The following is an 18,875-nucleotide window of genomic DNA, read 5'->3' on the forward strand; positions in this document are numbered from 1 at the left end:
AATCTACTATTTTATACCAAGAAGTGTTTTACTTACTTTCGTTATTAATACTTTTTCCAGGTGACGAAGAAATCCTGAACGGCCTGAAGCCCCCCGTCGTATCCAACTCCTCGGAGCCGGGGCTGGAGGACGTGACCCAGGAGCTGAACAAGGTGCTGACGGCTGATGACGACAGGAAACAGCTGGCGTGCCGCGTGTCGCATCTCGGACTCAACAGGCCTCTGGAGGCCCGCAGGCAGCTCGATGTGCAGTGTAAGTGGACAAAATGTCACGCATTCCTGGTGAACATCACAATTATGGGTGCGACACCAATAATGAAACCGCCAGTAGGAAAAAGCGGCAAATTTCAAAAATGTAGGCATGGGTAATCGACCTATAGAAAATTTGAATTTCGTGCCTTTTGCTACTGACAAACTTGTTTGACCGTCTAGATTACTCTAGATTATTACCGAAATATTATAAATAGATACTTCAACTTTGATTACTAGGTATTCGCCTTCTAGTCTAGTCCATAGGTAGTGAGCCCAGAACATATTAAAGAGGTTAGAATGGCTATCGCGCGCAGTTAGTATCGGAACCGGTGTCGCCGCTCGTTCCTCTCCACATTTACTAACACTCGCGCAACGGTAGTGAAAACTTGTGTGCCTGGTGAATGGATACGCCTCCTTTAGACAGATTTGATGTCTGGCTTCTTAATCTGAAGGTTATTGTGGCGCAAAAGGCATGTTTACTGCTCTGCCCTGCTCGCATCGCCATTCTAACTTGTTCTGTGGTAGTGAGGGTATGCAGAGTATCTCATCTCGGACTTAATAGGCCTCTGGAGGAGTTTGGAGTATTTTTTTTTTTACTTAGACGGGTCAAATATCACCATAGGTAAATCTTAAATTAGTGATTAAATTGGAGATTGACGCCAATTTTATTTCTGATCAAATCAGTCGATTTGATCATCCCGTCTGAACACCGCTTAAGACTAGCCCTTATGGAACTAGATCCTAAGTAGATGTTAAAGATTGTTCTATACTAATTATTTGCGATGAGACCGCCTGTTTTTTATTAACCTCTTCTTTTCTCTAGACTAATATCGACCGGGATATGAACCGTGATTACCGGGACATGAACCGTGATTACCGCGATGAAAGGTAATCACGGTTCATATCCCGGTCGATGTTAGTCTAGAGAAAACTCTTCTTTCCTTTATTCTTATTGTTTTCCGTAATGAGGTGTACAATAAAGAGTATTTGTATTGTATTATTTAATATTTTCCCCAGACCCTCCTCGCCGCGCCGACGGCAACAGCGACGAGCAGATCACCATCTTCGGCCTCAAGATCCAAGAGGACGGTCGCCTCAACGTCACCGTCCGGTCCAACCCGGAACCCACGGTGGAGTGGAAGGTGTCCGACGTTACGCTGGTGCCGGGACACCCCAACAGCCACCCCAATGAGAACAGCGTGTGGACTGCCCTCCATCCATTGCGATTGGTAAGTTACATAGTTACATACAAAGGTACCTTGACGCTTTTCTGTTTTGCCTTATGGTTATTGACTGGTAGAGAATGCCTATAGCGGCATTAAGTCCGCCTGTTGTAGTCTTTTGTCACTATCTTGGACCTCATGATCCAAGAAGATTAAGGCAGCCTTAGCTCTAGACCTCCCCTAAAACATTTGAGTCCCCCCATCAAAAGTGGTAGAATTTGACAAAATCTACCCTCTTTTAAACGTAATGCGAGGGGCATATCCTCTATTTTAGCAACATAGCAGTGTCCTCATGTAACACTATTAGTTTTTAGGGTTCCGTACCCAAAGGATAAAAACTGGAGCCTTTTACTAAGACCCCACTCTGTCTGTCTGTCAGGCTGTATCTCATGAAGCGTGACGTGATAGCTAGACAGTTGAAATTTTCACAGATGATTTATTTCTGTTGCCGCTATAGCACCAAATGCTAAAAATTAAATTTGTAAGGAACCCTCGGTGGGCGAGTCCGACTCGCGCTTGTCCGGTTTTTTAAATGTTGTATTAATTGTATTCTTTCCCCAGCCTCAAGACGAGGTGCACGGCAGCGGCTACTACAACGTCACCCTCGTCCTGTCTCCCGTCACCAGCGAGGACGTGGAACGGAACTACTTCCTGGCACTCTCGAACAAGCATGGGGAAAAGCGGCTCATGGTCAAGCTGAGCACCCTGGAGCAACCTGCTGGTAAGTCCTCCCTCGTCACACAACGTCACCCTCGTCTCGTCTCCCGTCACCAGCGAGGACGTGGAACGGAACTACTTCCTGGCACTCTCGAACAAGCATGGGGAGAAGCGGCTCATGGTCAAGCTGAGAACCCTGGAGCAACCTGCTGGTAAGTCCTCCCTCGTCACACAAAATCACCCTAGTCCCGTCTCCCGTCACCAGCGAGGACGTGGAACGGAACTACTTCCTCACGCTGGCCAACAAACATGGGGAGAAGCGGCTCATGGTCAAGCTGAGCATTCTGGAGCAACCTGCTGGTAAGTCCTCCCCCGTCACCAGCAGACGTCGAACGGACGTCCTCATGTTGGCGAATAAGCATGGAGAGAAGCAACTTATGGTCTAGCTTAGTACCCTGGAGCAACCTGCAGGTAAGGCCTCCCTCGTCACCATCAGCAGACGTGGAACGGAACTTACGGAACTACTTGTTCACGCTGGGAATCGGGGACATAGCAAGCCCGAGGGTGAACTTATAGGTTTGCGATGGTCGAAGCGTATGTCGGAAAGGTACAGAGCGGTGTCTGAGCAGTTTCGTGTAGAGCTGATATTATGTATAGTTGAATCAGCCACTCAAAATCTGCCGGAAAGATCCGTACGTACATGCCTAGCTATGGTCGAGTGTGTCAAAAGCGAAGCGAGGCCATAAATCTGATATTCTGTATTTGTCCACTTTGCTGTAAAGTTCTTTTATATTATAATGGACATGATAACTGCTTACTAAATACTTTTAATACTTACTGCTGCTGAAACTCCTACTAAATGCTATTTTTATTAGGTACATCTTTTACATATATCACCCATATTGAGATACCGTCCCGTCCTCCAATTGAAGGGGGATTTAAATCGATTTAAATCTCGAGGCAGAGGTGTAGGGTTGGAGCCGGTGTAGCTTTATTTGACGTTCATAAGCGCATTGTAATATGCCTACTTGAATAAACTATCTTTTATCTTATCTTAATAAGATAATATCTTTTATAAGATATTTTCTTGTTGGTAAAATCACTTGTTTTATAACCAACAGCTCAGGCCTCGATCCTGCGTCTGAATGTTTACGGTAAGACAAGACGAATGATCTGATCCCGTTTTTGCTACAAGCCTGCATCGAGAATGTATTTTTGAAATTATTTTTTAGATTTTGGCATGCTCGTCTTGTAAAATTTTTGAGTTGTTTTAAATTTCAGGGCAAGTTTTAATTTCTATTTTTATAAACATGTTTAAATGTACATAATTTCCACATTCCAATCACACTTTCTTGTTAATACAAAAAATAAAAGTTTCAAAACTCTTTACTTTTCGATTTGCTATGTTTCGACGACATGGTTTATTCACAACAAACTTTATCTTCCAAAAAGGACTTACGGATTATTTAAATTCCTAAATAATTTATTCGCACTTATTTTTTTTTTATTCTTTATTCTTTCATATTGTATTCTTTATCGTGTATAGTCTTTTAAATGAACATATATCTATTTATAAAGGTATGTATGAATAGTTTTAGATGGCGGTAAATATAAGTAAACTTCCTAATTAATAATCTTAATTTTAATTGTGTAGGTTATAAAATTATTCGATTAAATATTTATGGATGTGAAATATGCTCGAAGATGATTGAACCTCTAGTCGCCCAGAGCCCATCCTTTCCATTAAAACTTAATTTTAAAACTTTATTTTGACAACTCATCATTTCATTTAGCCCTATTCAGACGGTTCAACAACTTACATGCGATTTTCGTTACATTGCGGTATTTGGTCGATCGACTGAATTTATAGTACTTACATACATGGCAATGTGTCGAAAGTACTCGAACCGTCTAAATCGGGCTTAAGTACTCGTATCGGCAAGTTCTGATTTTTGGGCGCCTAGAAGACTGCATGATGATTTTTTTAATACATCCGTAGAGAACGGTACATACCTATTATTAGGAGCATGTAACTTGAATGCAAGTAATTTAAAGATAATTCGTGTTCAATAACTATAGCTCGAAATAAATTGTATATAAAACTCCAGTATTTAGTACTAATGTGTTTAATAAAACTCTGACTATTGTACGAGGGCTGTTTGATAAGTACCCGTTTTCCAAATGTATTAATATCACGGGCCGAAAATATCTATACAACCGTTTTAAGCCATTTTTCAGAGGTGGGATTTTTTTTTTAAAAACAGCATTCTTTTGTTTTTTTCTCATTTGACAGCGATTCAGTGAAAGTGTGAACTTAAAATTGTGAAAATGGAGAAAGAGCAGTATCGGTCTGTAATTAGATTCTTGTTTTTGGAAGGAAAAACATGTGATGAAATAAAAGTAAGAATGCAAGTTGTTTACCATGAATGTGCTCCTTCTATGACAACCGTCAGATACTGGTTTAACGAGTTAAAGCGGGGGAGAACAACCGTCTTTGATGAGGATCGCCCAGGCCGCCCAATTGAGGTGACTACAGACGATATGGTTAAGAAAATTGAAAATATCGTTTTAGCCGACCGCCGAATTAAACTTCGAGAAATCGTTGATGCTGTAAATGTTCCAATCGAGCGGGTACAAAACATATTAGAAGAAACATTGGGTATGAAGACAGTATCGGCGAGGTGGGTGCCGCGTTTACTCACGGAGGAGCAAAAACGGAACCGACTGACTACTTCGGAGCAGTGTTTGGCCATGTTCAAACGTAACCCGAAGGAGTTTCTGCGTCGTTTCGTGACCGTAGACGAAACGTGAGTTCACCACTACACCCCGGAAATGAAAGGGCAGTCGAAGCAGTGGATTTTACCGGGTGAACCTGCTCGAAAGATAGCAAAAATCGTCCCAACGGCTGGAAAGGTCATGGCGACCGTTTTTTGGGATTCGCAGGGTATTATACATATTGAGTTCTTAGAAAAGGGGAAAACGATAACAGGGCAGTACTATGCCAATTTATTGGATGAATTTGACGCTGTGTTGAAGGACAAACGACCCCATTTAAAAAATAAAAAAGTACTGTTTCATCACGACAACGCACCAGCTCATTCGTCTAGAGTTGTGATGGCTAAATTAACACAATTACGCTATGCCCTATTGCCTCACCCCCCGTATTCTCCAGATTTGACCCCATGCGATTTATTTTTGTTTCCCAACCTGAAAAAATGGCTCGGTGGTAAGTGATTTGGATCAAATGACGAAGTCATTGCCGTCACAGAGGCCTATTTTAATGACTTTCCGAAATCATACTTTTTGGATGGTTTATTGAAGCTTGAATATAGGTGGAACAAGTGTATAGAGCTAAAAGGAGACTATGAAGAAAAATAAATGCATATAAACCAAAACAACTAATAATTATTTTCATAAACGGGTACTTATCAAACAGCCCTCGTAGTTATTCGCCTTGACCGTAAAATGTGTAAAAGCATGCTATTTTTCCGCATTACTTAAATGTCTGTGTACTCTTTCCAATAAGTTTTTTGGGTCCAGAGTAACCTTTATTGTGTACGGACACGACAAAACAAAAGTCTATCATCTTTATTTACAAAATAAATATTTATTATGATTTGAAAATAAACAAAGAATAATTAACTAAAAAAAATATTTATATAAATATCCGGTTCGAAGGATCATGTCACTGCTCTTGAACTTCTTCTTTCTTCTTGAAAACAAATAAGGATAGAACTCGTCTAATAAAAAGCGTTCACCGCAGCCTATAGACGCCTGCAGGGGCGGCATTAGGCGACTTGTACCACGGCCTCGCCCACCCCAACGTCTCACGTGTCACGTTTTAGAAACTTTTTTTTTAAATGTCTAACTTCAAAATCTCTCCAGGGATGGAGCTGGAAGCCGGAGCGATAGTCGGCATCGTGGTCGGGGTCCTCATCCTTCTGCTGGCCGTCTTCCTCGTGGTGTTCGCCAAGGCCACCGACAGATGGTGCTTCGCAGGTCAGTTGTAGTTCCCTACATCTACGTATAGATGGCGCCGTGTGTTCGCCGTCATTTCATGGTGTTACCACAGAGATAGAAGTACCGCGGGGCCCGTTTCTCAAAAGCTTATAACTTGTAATACAAGTGGAAGTCCCTTTCTAACAAAAGCTGTAAAAAAGTGACATCTGCTTGCATTACAAGTTACAAGCTTTTGAGACACGGGCCCCAGATGTGCAAGTTAACAAATCTGGGAAACTTCCTCAATTTTTTGTGAAAACCTTTCCAACTTTTTGAAAACTTTGGAAACTAGCACATCTGTAGTTGGATGATAAGCAGAGGTAGGGTTGCTAAATCAAAACTGTGATTTCATGACATGCCGATGTCCCTGTGTTACGAGCGACACACACCACACAACGTGCATGGCACAATCTCAATAAGTGAATAGGTATGTGTGTGTGCAAAATCGGCTCGCCATTAAGTCACCGTTTTGAAAAGTGACACCCCTGTTTATGTGTCAACTCTGCTTCACTGCTCTGTTGTAGGCATTACTATAGTTGATTATAGTAACTTTTTTTGGAACAGGTAAATGATTTCATTGGCAAGCCGTCTTTAGAATTGAATGTTACGCTTGCATTGTGCTTTTATTTGCTTATCATAATAATCAATTTAATCACGAAGCTAGATTTCTTCCAGTGGCTTGCTTATATCTAGCGATACATTTAAAATTTACTGCTTCAGAAAAACACAAATACGTAATTAATTCAGAATTATGTAACATATCTACACTTCTACAGACATAAAATTCACGTAAACAAATGAAAAGACACGCTATTAAAAATCTTATAACACTTTTATATTTATTCACTTTATTTTAATTTTATAAATTTAATTACACGATTGCACGTTGACCTTTATATTTATTCAAAGTCAACAGATATTTTAAGCAAACCACTGTAACTTGGTCGTGATTACTGATTACTTACCGTCCTTGTAGTGACTACTCGTACATTTGTGAGAGTCATGAAAAAGGTATGGTGCCACTATTTGACATTTTAGGCATGCCAAGGAATGCGGCGGTATTTTATGCAGTTCATCGAGAAATTCACAATCATTTAACTATTATTAAATTGAAAACATTTTATTTAATAATTATATCGAATTTTTACTATTTTTCATAAGTTTGTATAGCAATTTATATCAGAAAGAGAAAAAATCGGACTTTCTAATATAAATTTATATGTTGTCAAATGATTGAGTATTTTAGATTATTTTCCCCATAATAATCGCTTCGATCCTTGCACAAAAAAAATACAAAAAATAATCAGGATTACGATTTTAACCCGTAGTTAATGTTAAGTGTACCCATGGCAGTGTTCGTCTGTATGTTATTATTATAATAAATTGTATATTTAGAATAGTATTTAATTATATTTTAAAAGAGCGATGATATTTAGCGATCAAGAACGAAAATTATTGATTTAATTTTTTGCATGAATTTAACTTTAAAATCTTTAAATTATATTTACGCATGATCTATCTGGTTATTGTTTACTAAATTACTTTTATGGATGTTAAAACTGTTTGGATTATATGATTATGACTAACGCATGTCATTTTTTAACTTTTCATAAACATGCATGTTTTCATTATTAATTCATGAATGAAATTCTATGTGACATTTAATATTTACTTAATAATTAACTATATAAAATTTTCTTAAAGGGTATTAAATAGAACCTCAAATATACTCATAATATATCATAGTCGGAGTGGACAAACAAAATTTCCTGGGTTCGATTCCCAGTGAAATAGATTTCGGAAAAATATAAATATAGGTACCTTTTTTTTTTAATTTAATTTTTAAACCTAGCACAAGGAATCCTAATATGGGGCGGTTTTCTGTAGATTCTGTAGTTTGTGTGGTGATGGTTGTAGTTAATAATCAATAACTAAAACTAAATCTAAATATATTAATATTATGTTTCTCTGCTAGGCGTTGGTTTCTTCACTTATAAAGGCAGTTACTAACTAATATTAAATAAATAATTATAAATAATAGTTACACCAAATCCTTACCTGTCTCGCCAATCTATTGTTAGTGATCTAACATTATTTTATTTTAAAGAAATAACTAATCATTATAAATTTAAAAAAAGTGTTTTATAACTATTAATATTCTACATGAAGTCTATGTGAGTGGTACCTAAGTATAAAATCGACTATTGCTCGTATCGATTTTTTATTTATTTAAATAATTTTATTTATAAATATTTTGTAAAACTCTTTTTAGTGATGTGAAATAAATATTTTTTCTAGACAAAAATCTTAAAACTTTACTTCTTAATTTATTTTATCATTTATTAATGATAATTAATATCTTATTTAAAAATTTATATTAAATAATAATTGTGTCTTAGTAAGATATTCCGCCGAAATATTTAAGGACAAATTATCAAGTAACGAAGCGATGCAATAAAAATGGCGAATTTATTAAATTAAAGATTATTTTAGTACATTTAGAGATCACATTTATATGACATTTATTTAAAGTTTATAATTTAGAGATCAGTTAAATATTAGCATATTTAACAAGGACACAAGTTAAATATTCAAATACTCAAAAGGTATAACCCTACCATACGTATCTAAAAAAAAACAATAAACAATGGACTTTTTTTGTTTGCTTTTTATTATTTAAAAATTCTTCATATACGCCACTACATTCTCATTCCATGGTGCAAATCAATTTTGACCCATATTAAGATATAGGACACATGTTTTTTGCCCAGCTTTGAGACATGACAATAATTAACTAAAAACTTATCAAGTTAACCATTTCACTAATGGGGGATTGGCCCAGGTAGTAAATCATCTTGACCCATAAACAACATGTTTCTTGTAGAAAACCCAAGAATTATTACCTAATATGTGCTTTAATAAAGAATAAAACCACATAACTGGAACCATACTGACCTTTGCGCCAATAAATTCTTAACATACAAACTCAATTTTTCTTTGAGCTTAGATCCAAAGATGAATAGCGCAAACCAAACCAAGTAAGTTCTTGATCGCTATATATTGCTCAGGGTCGCCTCCTTTGGACGGGGACTCCGAGGCTCCGCTGCCGCCGCACGACGACGTGAAGGGCGCCGAGAACCCGACGCACGACCACGAATACATCGGAAACGGAAACACGAAGAAACCCGACACCCCAGTCTAGGAGCCCTAGGAGGCCTAGGAGACGAAAATATTTTGTTGGTTCAGTTGCTTGTAACCGATTTAGGGCCAATAAGTAGTATTTTTTTAAATATAAATCGACATAAACATAATGAACACGAAGAAAAGTCGACTTAGGGCTCATTTACACGATGCGAGAACTCGCATGCGAGTTTGATTACATTGCGTCATTTGATCGGTCGGCTGAATTAATTGATGTAACCTCAATGGCCCGCAATGTAACTAAAATCGCATTCGAGTTCGCGCACCGTGTAAATCAGTCCTTAAGGAGACACGTCTAAAAGTAGAGGTAATCCTAGACCTCTAAATAAGTAAATAATTATATAAACAAACGTAGTTTCTATAATTATATACGTTGGTTTTATTTGTAACCGATTTAGGGCCAATAGTATTTTTAGTTCCACTTTTACTGTATGATAAAAAAAGGTTACAGTTTAAAAATTGGCCCTAAGTTGCGATTGGTGTCAATGGAATTAGCTAACGATTAATTAATTAAGTTGCATTGAATAATATTGGATATAGCTTTCTTAACTATTCCTTTTTCAATGTCTTCGTAATATTTGTTCGGGTGACTAAACATTTTGTAATTGACTTTTATTAGGCACTATAATATAGTTAGTTTTATTTGCATTAAAAATAACTCGATAGAAATAAGAATAATATTTTTGATTTGATTTGAGGCTTTTTAACTAAATAATAATGGAATTATCTAATGTAGCATCGGGTCAATACTTATAATTTATTTCAAATAACCGTAAAAAGTGCCCCATTTAGAACCACAATCGAAGTTCTTTCTAATGTTAAAAAAGCGTTATTTTTTATAGTACCTAGTGAAAGATTAAACATCTAAACTGTTCGTAAAAATAACTGCAAAAATACCTCTAAATTCAATATTATCTCTTTAGTTCTTTTTTCCTTAATTTTAACCTTAGTAGCCGATAACACTGTTTTTCCGCTTTGTAGCGAATAGCGTCTACGGACAGGGAATCTACCATGCCGTTCGCTATATAACAGTGTATGTGTTAAACTAAATATTTAAATAAAGACAAGAGCTTCATTTATCAAAATTTAATTCTTATTCAACTTTATTGCACTAAATTTAACTATAATTGACCAAAAAATATAATTACTGTTTAAAGATATTTGATCTCGCAAGAGCGACAGTTACGATGTATTTTAAATTTAAATTTAGGTGTATTTTACATTGTAATTTGAATTTAGTTTCGTTTAGTGCCAGATGTGTTTAGAGTTGTTACTTATTAATATATTCTAGGGTAAAGTGTAACATTTAAATCTGATAATTACTGACTTAGATTTTTTATTAAAGAGATTATGCAGTTTGAATACTTTGAAATTGAATATATAAAGTTTTAAATTTATTATAAGCGTTTATATTTAAGCCTGATCACAGTTTTATGTAACAACATGACAGTAAAATCTCAATAAATAGTAAACAACGAAAAATAATCCCATCGTATATATGATTAAGTAAAATAAATAAAGTTAATAAGAATAGTGTAAACAAATAGCAAAAAAATCGCTTATAATTTTTTTGCTGATCTATTTCTTTTATGCAAGTTTTTACTTATCCTACAGAGACATTCTAAACGTAATCTTATAATACCTAGTTTAAGTATTATGTTCGTACCACCATTTTTATAAAATATTTTGTACATAAATCGTAGTAAAATAAACTCAATTTGTACTTTATACTTTTTTAAGCTTTTTAGGATTTATCTTTAGCTGTTTGAGTTTTTAGATGGTGGGCAAGCCGTAAAATGTATTTCATTAAATGTAGGTATGTAATGCTAATATAGCTGGTCAACCAAATCTTGTCAGTAAAAAAAGGCGCGAAATTCAAATTTTTTATAGGACGATATCGCTTCGCGCCTACATTTATCAAATTTGCCGCCTTTTTCTACTGTCAAGACCTGGTTGACCAAGTATATCTATTATTGACATGGAACTGTAAGTTAAATATATACATTCATAAATTACTAACAATTAATACAATTGAAATTTTAAAACCTTTTGCCTACACACTATTTAGTAAAAAAAATCGTAAACTTTTGTAAAGAGTTTTTGACATGTTTTTTGAAAATTGAGCTTTCACCACTTTTTTAATACTTATATTGATTGTAAAATGCTGGTTTAATACTTGCGTGCCTCTAGCAATGATTTTTGACGGAATTTTGGTACAGATCTTTACATGATACAAATATTTAACGTAGTGAATAATAAATATTTTATAAAATACATATATGTACATGACAATTTTAATCGTAATGTTTTAAGAAATAAATGAATTTAGTCATATATGATGAGTTTATACATATATGACCGAGTGCGTTAAATGTTAAAAATAATTGAGACATGTTTTTTATATTGTTACTTTTAACGTAATAAATTATAGTACTTGTTTAATGCGGTAATATATGGAGCTTTTATATGATTCACATGAATTTGCCATAAATAAATCGCTAGAGGCGCGCAGCGGCAGCCATTTTGTATTTTTACATATTAAGTTAGCGCGATAAGTCACCTCCATTGTGATTTAATAGTATTTCGATTAAGGATTTATTTTTGTACCAGTTTAGTTTTAATTATTAGCTTTTGCAAACTTACGGAAGTCAATCTCTATACCATGGCATCACACTGTTAACTGGCAAATCGTTAATTTTGTTTCAATGACATAAGGCACACCGATGATCCATTAATAGTGTCGCTGTAATAACTCTCGTGTCGAATGATGGTCCTTATGACAGTTCCTTTAGGGGTCTCTTTAGGTTGGGCTCAATAAAAAAATAGAATAGAATAGAATAAGATTTATTCAGGACGTTAATACAACAACATTTTACATATATTTTTATTGAAGACATTATGTTTTACCGTGTATTTATTACTTTAAAATTAATGTGCTTTACCTCCAAAAAATATTTACAAACATTTAACGTGTCAACTACTGGATATAAAAATGAGCTGTTATATCATTCGACGCGAAAGTGTACAGACATGGTCTCAAATATCAACCCGCACAAGGGAACAGAAATATGTGAATTGTGAACACAACTATATATTTATGACCTTAACTGTATATCAATGTTACAGAGACACGAGACAATTTTGTTATCATATACTAAATACTCTAAATTGTACAATGTTACAATTGTAACTTGTTGCGATGAATCTCATACACCTTTAATGTTTGACTTCAAATAGCGACTTTTAAATAGAAAATGTCATTTGCCATTTCTTTCCTGTCAAAGCTAACAAGCTTAACTTGCAAGTTTTCTGTTAAAAAGTAGCTTTTTGGAGCTCTGTTTATTATATTAAGATTTAATTAATCCAACAGGACTTCATTTTATATATAACATTTGTAAATAATTATAAACAGATATAAATTCAGTATATTTTTCGCATCAAAATTGACACGATAAACACTTTCTGTCAAATTGTCAATTATGTAAACCTCCGAACACTGCCGTTTGACACTTTTGCAAACTTTAGCTTCTTTAAGCTCAACATTACTTATTAGCTTGGTAATAGGCATTTTGACAATTTATAAATAAATATATTTAATACGCGACTCGTCTGGACGCCACTGTGCAAATACATTATAACTATTTAATAATAATAATTAAATCACATTAATTGAATTATGTCAAACTTTTTTGTGATGGAGAAGACTGTTAATTTGATTATCTGTGGCATTGTAAAAATAAACCATCGACGAATCATTAACAATCAACTTTTATCAACTTCTTTGAAAGGCGCATCTCACACAGTCTGAAATTAAGTATCCGAATCTCTAAGATTACTGAATAAATTCAGAATATTGTCTCTGGTATATAGTTGTTTGTGTGTGGCACCTGTGGCCTATTTTATTTATAAACTGGTGTTTCGTACAAAACACAAGGTACATTACACAAAAAATCCTCATCTCTGAATTTATTCCATGCCATAGATATTTCGGTTTTTAATTTTAAACTGCCATCAGTTCAAAAGTTCATGTGATAGTCAAAAAGTCATGTTTGATTATTTACAACTATTTTGATTACATTTGTAATCAAACAATTTTTTTTAAAGGGGTGTTCAGACGCGTCGTAAGAACGTTCACTTTGTAAAGACTATACCGTTAGAATGTATGAATAATCATCGGTGTTTACGATCCATATTAAAACGATACGATGAATATTAAAGTATTTATTAAAATAATAATATGTCTTTTTTTATCGTCCTATCAACAATAGTAGGGTAGGCACCATGAAACTAAATACCGGGGGGCCCTAATAATATAAGGTAAGGTGGGGTAAAATAAACTATGGGACAAGAAATAAAATACAATGTGCTCTAAATATTCGACTTTTGAGATAAATATAAAAAGTTTATCATTTTGTTATTTTTAATATTTTTTTTAGGAGGCAGAGGACGCGATCACACCAAGAACTCTGGAGAATCGTAAGTGTCTTTTCAATATTCATTTTATATTTTTTATTAATTGACAACATTAAGAAAAACATAAAATACTTCAATCTTTATATATGTATAAAATAAAGTTTATAATTTTGTTCAATTTATACATTTAAAACAGTTCTGAGGACATTTTACTTAAAACCCTGTAACCGATTTTTACTAGTAGGTAACTGTAATGGAAATTACTATTTATTGATGTGTGATTAACATTATTAAATGGCTTCTTCCTTTAATAATTTTGGCAATATACAGTCAAAGAATAGTTATTTTTATTTGTTTTACAAAAGGGCAAACTTGTTGTTTAACCCCGTGCTTCTAATATTGATACCCGAGCAAGTGAAAGATTCAAAAAATTAGTTACTCCACTTTTTTTTACTAATTATGTCCTGGATATGAGTCTTATGTGTCTCTATGAAATAGTATTGCAACGCAAATAATGATATTTTTTGGCTGTATAACCGTACCTTTGTAATATACGTTTAAACAAATGTGTACCCTATCGCTTTGTAAATAAAGCCTGTTTTGTCAAGGACGCCGGCGGGCGATGTGCTTATTGAGGGGTTCCCGCTGCCTTCTAGAACGTATGTGGCTAACTTTTGACACTTATATACAGTGGGTTACGGTTGGGATAAGACAGACGTATGGATAATATCGGTTGAGCTAACTCTTGTCTTATAAACTGAAATAGATCAAAAATTACCATGCCCTCCAATGGCCTAGGCCGGGATCGAACCGACTTCTTCGGCTTCAGCTTACGCGGGTAACGTTCCTCTAGTTCACACAGTCACGGGGTGAATAGAACACTTGATTTCGTGTCCCATACAAAAATCAAGAAATAAAGGTTTTCTCCAATACAAAAATCAGGAACACCATTTTTGCCTTTTTTCTGCTGCGTTACCGTACAAAATGTAACTTTTATCAGATCAAGTTGTTAATTTTTTGTGTTAATTAAATAGTTATGTAAGTATTTAATAGTGCCCGTGTAAATAAAAAAGTAAAAGAGCCCCATTTACCAAGTGTGAGTGGCGAAAAATGTTTTGTCCATTACGTCTGTCTTACCTCATTTATACTTACCTACACTTACTACACTATATACTAACCATCAGACACGGAAACTGCACGATGTAGAGTATAAATATTTTTATTTTTAATCACGCGCACTTTTTATAATTTCATTCATAATTTTCTTTCCTTCCCCTTGTTGTGTGTGTGTGTGTTGTGTAGGTGTATACCTACCTCTTGCCTGTCTGATAATATCTGGTGTTGAACTTTAACAAATTCACCCTTTTACCGCCAAGGACGTCAACGGACGCGGACGCGGCTACAGCCCGTTATCAACCTTCATGCATGTGCATGTCTTGTTAATCATCATGTTCATCTTAAAGCCGTATCAGACGGGCGTACAGGACCGCGACCTTGGTCCGGTCATAGGCCTGTTCCAGTGTGTGGAAGGTGGTCTACGTACCGTACGTCCGTGAAGACCCAGCTATAAGCGAGAGCGAGAAAGATATTTTGTTTTAACCGGACCAAGGTACCAGTCCAGTGCGCCCGTCTGTTACAGCTTTTATAATTGATCATTTCGTGATGCGGCAATCATTTCATGAAATGATCAGTTGGCCACATCATAAAAAAGTCATACCTAACCTAACCATATAGTATGACTCACGCTAGACCGGGCCGAGGCATATGGAGTGCACCACGTGTTCACCGATCAGCCGTCATAGAAAATGACATTCGGACGCCTCGGCCCGAACCCGGCCCGATAGAGTGAGTCATCCTTATCAAGGCAGGATCTATATCTGAATCCCTAAAGTCTTTTCTCCTATCTTTGCATTCCCTAATATTGTTTGTCATAATGATCAGTTGTCCTAACACTAAAAACCCTAATTTTGGTTTCCCTAATTATTGATGGCTTATCCTAATGTTATTAAGCATATTTTCTTTTTTGCGAGGGTCGCAGTTCTAACCCTAACCTAACCCACTTTTGTGGCAGCAAGTTCTAAAACCTAACCATTTTTCAGAACCTTACATTATGGAAAATAATCGTTATGACAATTGATCGTTAGGGCATGTGCCCATTAGGACAAACCAGTTAGGGCAAGTGACTTTAGGACAAATGTTGTTAGGGATTCAGAATGACACCCATCAAGGCATGATCAACTCTAACCTGATTCTGACCTGACATGCATACTAACATACATTTGTCAGTAGCGACACGGAGAGCGCGGTCGGCAGCGGGCGGCCATCGCGGCTAGCTAACCTGGGGGCGCGCGTTCGGTCAGTGCTGCCGAGGGGGAAGGATAAAGTGCAGGCTACGGAGCCACAGGCTGATAAGGTTGGTATACAAGTTGAGCCTAAACGCACAGACTAAAAAAGGAAGAGTAGATCGCTAGTTTAGATTGTGGGTAATTATTCGGAAAGTGTAGCCATAAAAACATCGATTTAGAAAAAAGATAGACAACTAAAGTCTATTTTTTTATTCGGTAGACTGAAATGACAGTTAATAGTATGGAATGACATTTCATGTTCATACTATTAACTGTCATTTCAGTCTAAAAATAGACTTTAGTTTAAGTATTAGTTTAGACGACGAGAACTGCATACTACGCTAAGCAAAGCCAATTTATAAGGCATACAAGGTATAAAAGCTTTATACCTAGGGTCAGGTGGGGTATACCTAAATATAAGACACGGGTAAAAATAAGACGTAAGTTTTAACACTCAAACTTGTTATATTTCATTCCTACTTCATTTAAAAACAAGCCTTGTCTGTAGACTTATTTTAAAATGGAATAGGAATGAAATATAACAAGTTTTCGAGTGTTAAAAAGTTAGTCTTAATTTTGCCCGTGTCTCGTACTTACTTACCCCATTCATTATTTCTGCATTTTTATTTTACTTCAACTGACTGTGAGAAAACAGTGTATATTTAAATCTTTAATTCGATAAAGCTTTAATATTTTATTATAAATTTTATATTATTTTTCCAATTTCACGTTATAATATTACTCAGTCAGTAGTGTCAGTACACAACAGCTTCAAATTTATTATTACTAGCGACCCGCCCCGGCTTTGCACGGGTCAACAAATTATACATAAACCTTGCTCTTGAATAATAAAAATAAATAAATAAATAAAACGTTTATTCAGAGATCTTGCTTACAACTAATTACATATATTCTTCTGCCAAACCACAGAGTGGTTTGTTGGCAGAATCACTCTAGTTATTTTAAAAAACCGCATCAAAATCCGTTGCGTAGTTTTAAAGATCTAAGCATACATAGGGACAGACAGACTGCGGGAAGCGACTTTGTTTTATACTATGCGGTGATTTACGCAGTTTTAATTTTATTTATTTATTACAGCCCTTAGCGGAAGAGAAAAAAGGCGTAGTCTACGCCGAGCTCGCTCTCGGCGAGCAGACCTCGGACAAGCCGCAACCGCCGTCCGCCGAGTACGCCGAGATCGTGTACACCGAGCAGCCCACAGACACCAAGGAAACCAAGGAATAAACCGGCTTATACTTACTTAGCGGAAATAAACTACGAAGAAACATACTTGATAAATAACGAGAGAGTTAGTGTAAGGCCTGCTGAGTGGACGCTCGAAGCGGAGTGTTCGGCGGGGCGTGCAGCGTGGCGTCGAGCTCACGCGTGATGTGAGCAGCGTGCACTAAGGCCGCTCCTATACGTGCGCATTTGTTTAACATGCACGCCGCACGCCCCGCCCCGCTGCACGCATAACAAGAGCGTCCACTCAGGCCTTACACTTAGTGGGAAAAGCATTAGAAGGGCCATTTTATTTAAAGTTGTCCCCTACACTCTTTTTAAAGTTGTGAATTTCTATATTATTTCTACTCAGAATCGTGAGCTTTTTCTATCCTAATAGGAGAAAAAAAGTGTCTCAAGGTTTTTTTCCCATTGCGTTACCATTTTTCATAGACTTTGTACGGCGGTCACGGAATGGAAAGATCGAAATTTTGGGACACTTTTTTAAGAGCTGATGATTCTCAGTAGAAATAACATTAAAAAAAAAAAACAATTTTTGAAAATAAAGTGTAGGGAACAACTTTAAATAAAATGGCCCAGAAACGTACTTTTTATCACTGACAGACTTTAGTGATCCGTACAAAACTTTGTTCACGGAACACTTATCGGATCACGGTCTTGCAAATCAGTTAAATGCTTTTTTATTTAGGTATTTAGTGGCTCTGTGAGCTGTACCTAGACTGCATTAAAAAAACAGAATCAACAAAAAATGTTATCCAACCTACTCACCGTTTCACGAGAATCGGTTCTAAAATGCGATCTGTATTTTTGACTAAGCTGAAACGAAGACCTTCGCTAACACCCGGTCAGTTATATCAAAAGTAAAATGAGATGAGCAGAACCCATTGACAATTCAGAATCTTTAAATTTTTGTCTATGATTCTCAATGTAAAACCGTCAAGGGTGCCTTGTAAATGTTTTTTTTTTCGGTCAGTGATAAAAGTATCATGCTAGCATAAAGTAAGTAGAAATGTGGTAGGTACAGCTGGGTACTTGTAAAATCATTATTACACTACCATTTACAACACACTAATAGTGGAAATAAATAACTAGGTACCTTACAATGTAATTTTAATACATTCACTATTAAGTGTCGGTAAATAATTTAAAGTAAAAAGCGGTAAATCACAACTAAGCTCTATAATTTTAAATTGCTACTTCGATATTTTGCTGAATTTAATCAGTAACACAGAAATATTTACAGAATTCATAAATTGATGCTATTACTACTTATCATCTGCCATTCATAAAGTCATGCAAAGTTAGCATCAAAGTCGATACTGTCGATATATTTGGCCACTTTGGCGTAACTATTTATTTTTGCTGACTGTACTTTTAAAATTAGGTGTTCCCAGTAGGTACTGAAACATACTTATTTTAAATAATATTAAACAAAATATTTAGCAAAAAGAACATTAAGCACATTAATATTATTATCGACTATTATAGCTCTCAAAGATATTCATCAAACAATACAGTGCCTTTTCACATCTTGAAACGTTTAT

General features: G+C 35.7%; 1 protein-coding gene across 4 annotated transcripts in view; it reads left to right on the forward strand.

The window, feature by feature from the left end:
- The window catches only part of LOC134660564 (fasciclin-3), a 219,973-nt gene extending 202,639 nt beyond the window's left edge, over positions 1-17,334 (forward strand). The window contains exons 7-14 of one of the 4 annotated variants that reach the window (XM_063516337.1): positions 61-252; positions 1,269-1,480; positions 2,036-2,195; positions 3,253-3,285; positions 6,017-6,130; positions 13,768-13,807; positions 16,031-16,157; positions 17,188-17,334. In XM_063516337.1, the coding sequence (XP_063372407.1) occupies positions 61-252; positions 1,269-1,480; positions 2,036-2,195; positions 3,253-3,285; positions 6,017-6,130; positions 13,768-13,807; positions 16,031-16,157; positions 17,188-17,334 (1,025 nt within the window). Of the gene's footprint in view, positions 1-60; positions 253-1,268; positions 1,481-2,035; positions 2,196-3,252; positions 3,286-6,016; positions 6,131-9,198; positions 9,355-13,767; positions 13,808-14,352; positions 14,404-16,030; positions 16,158-17,187 lie in introns of those variants that run through there. The other 3 variants (XM_063516336.1, XM_063516338.1, XM_063516340.1) reach the window with 3 other exon arrangements.
- Positions 17,335-18,875: the final 1,541 nt, after the last annotated feature.

The sequence above is a fragment of the Cydia amplana genome, chromosome 27 (genome assembly GCF_948474715.1).
Source record: "Cydia amplana chromosome 27, ilCydAmpl1.1, whole genome shotgun sequence".
NCBI lineage: Eukaryota > Metazoa > Arthropoda > Insecta > Lepidoptera > Tortricidae > Cydia > Cydia amplana.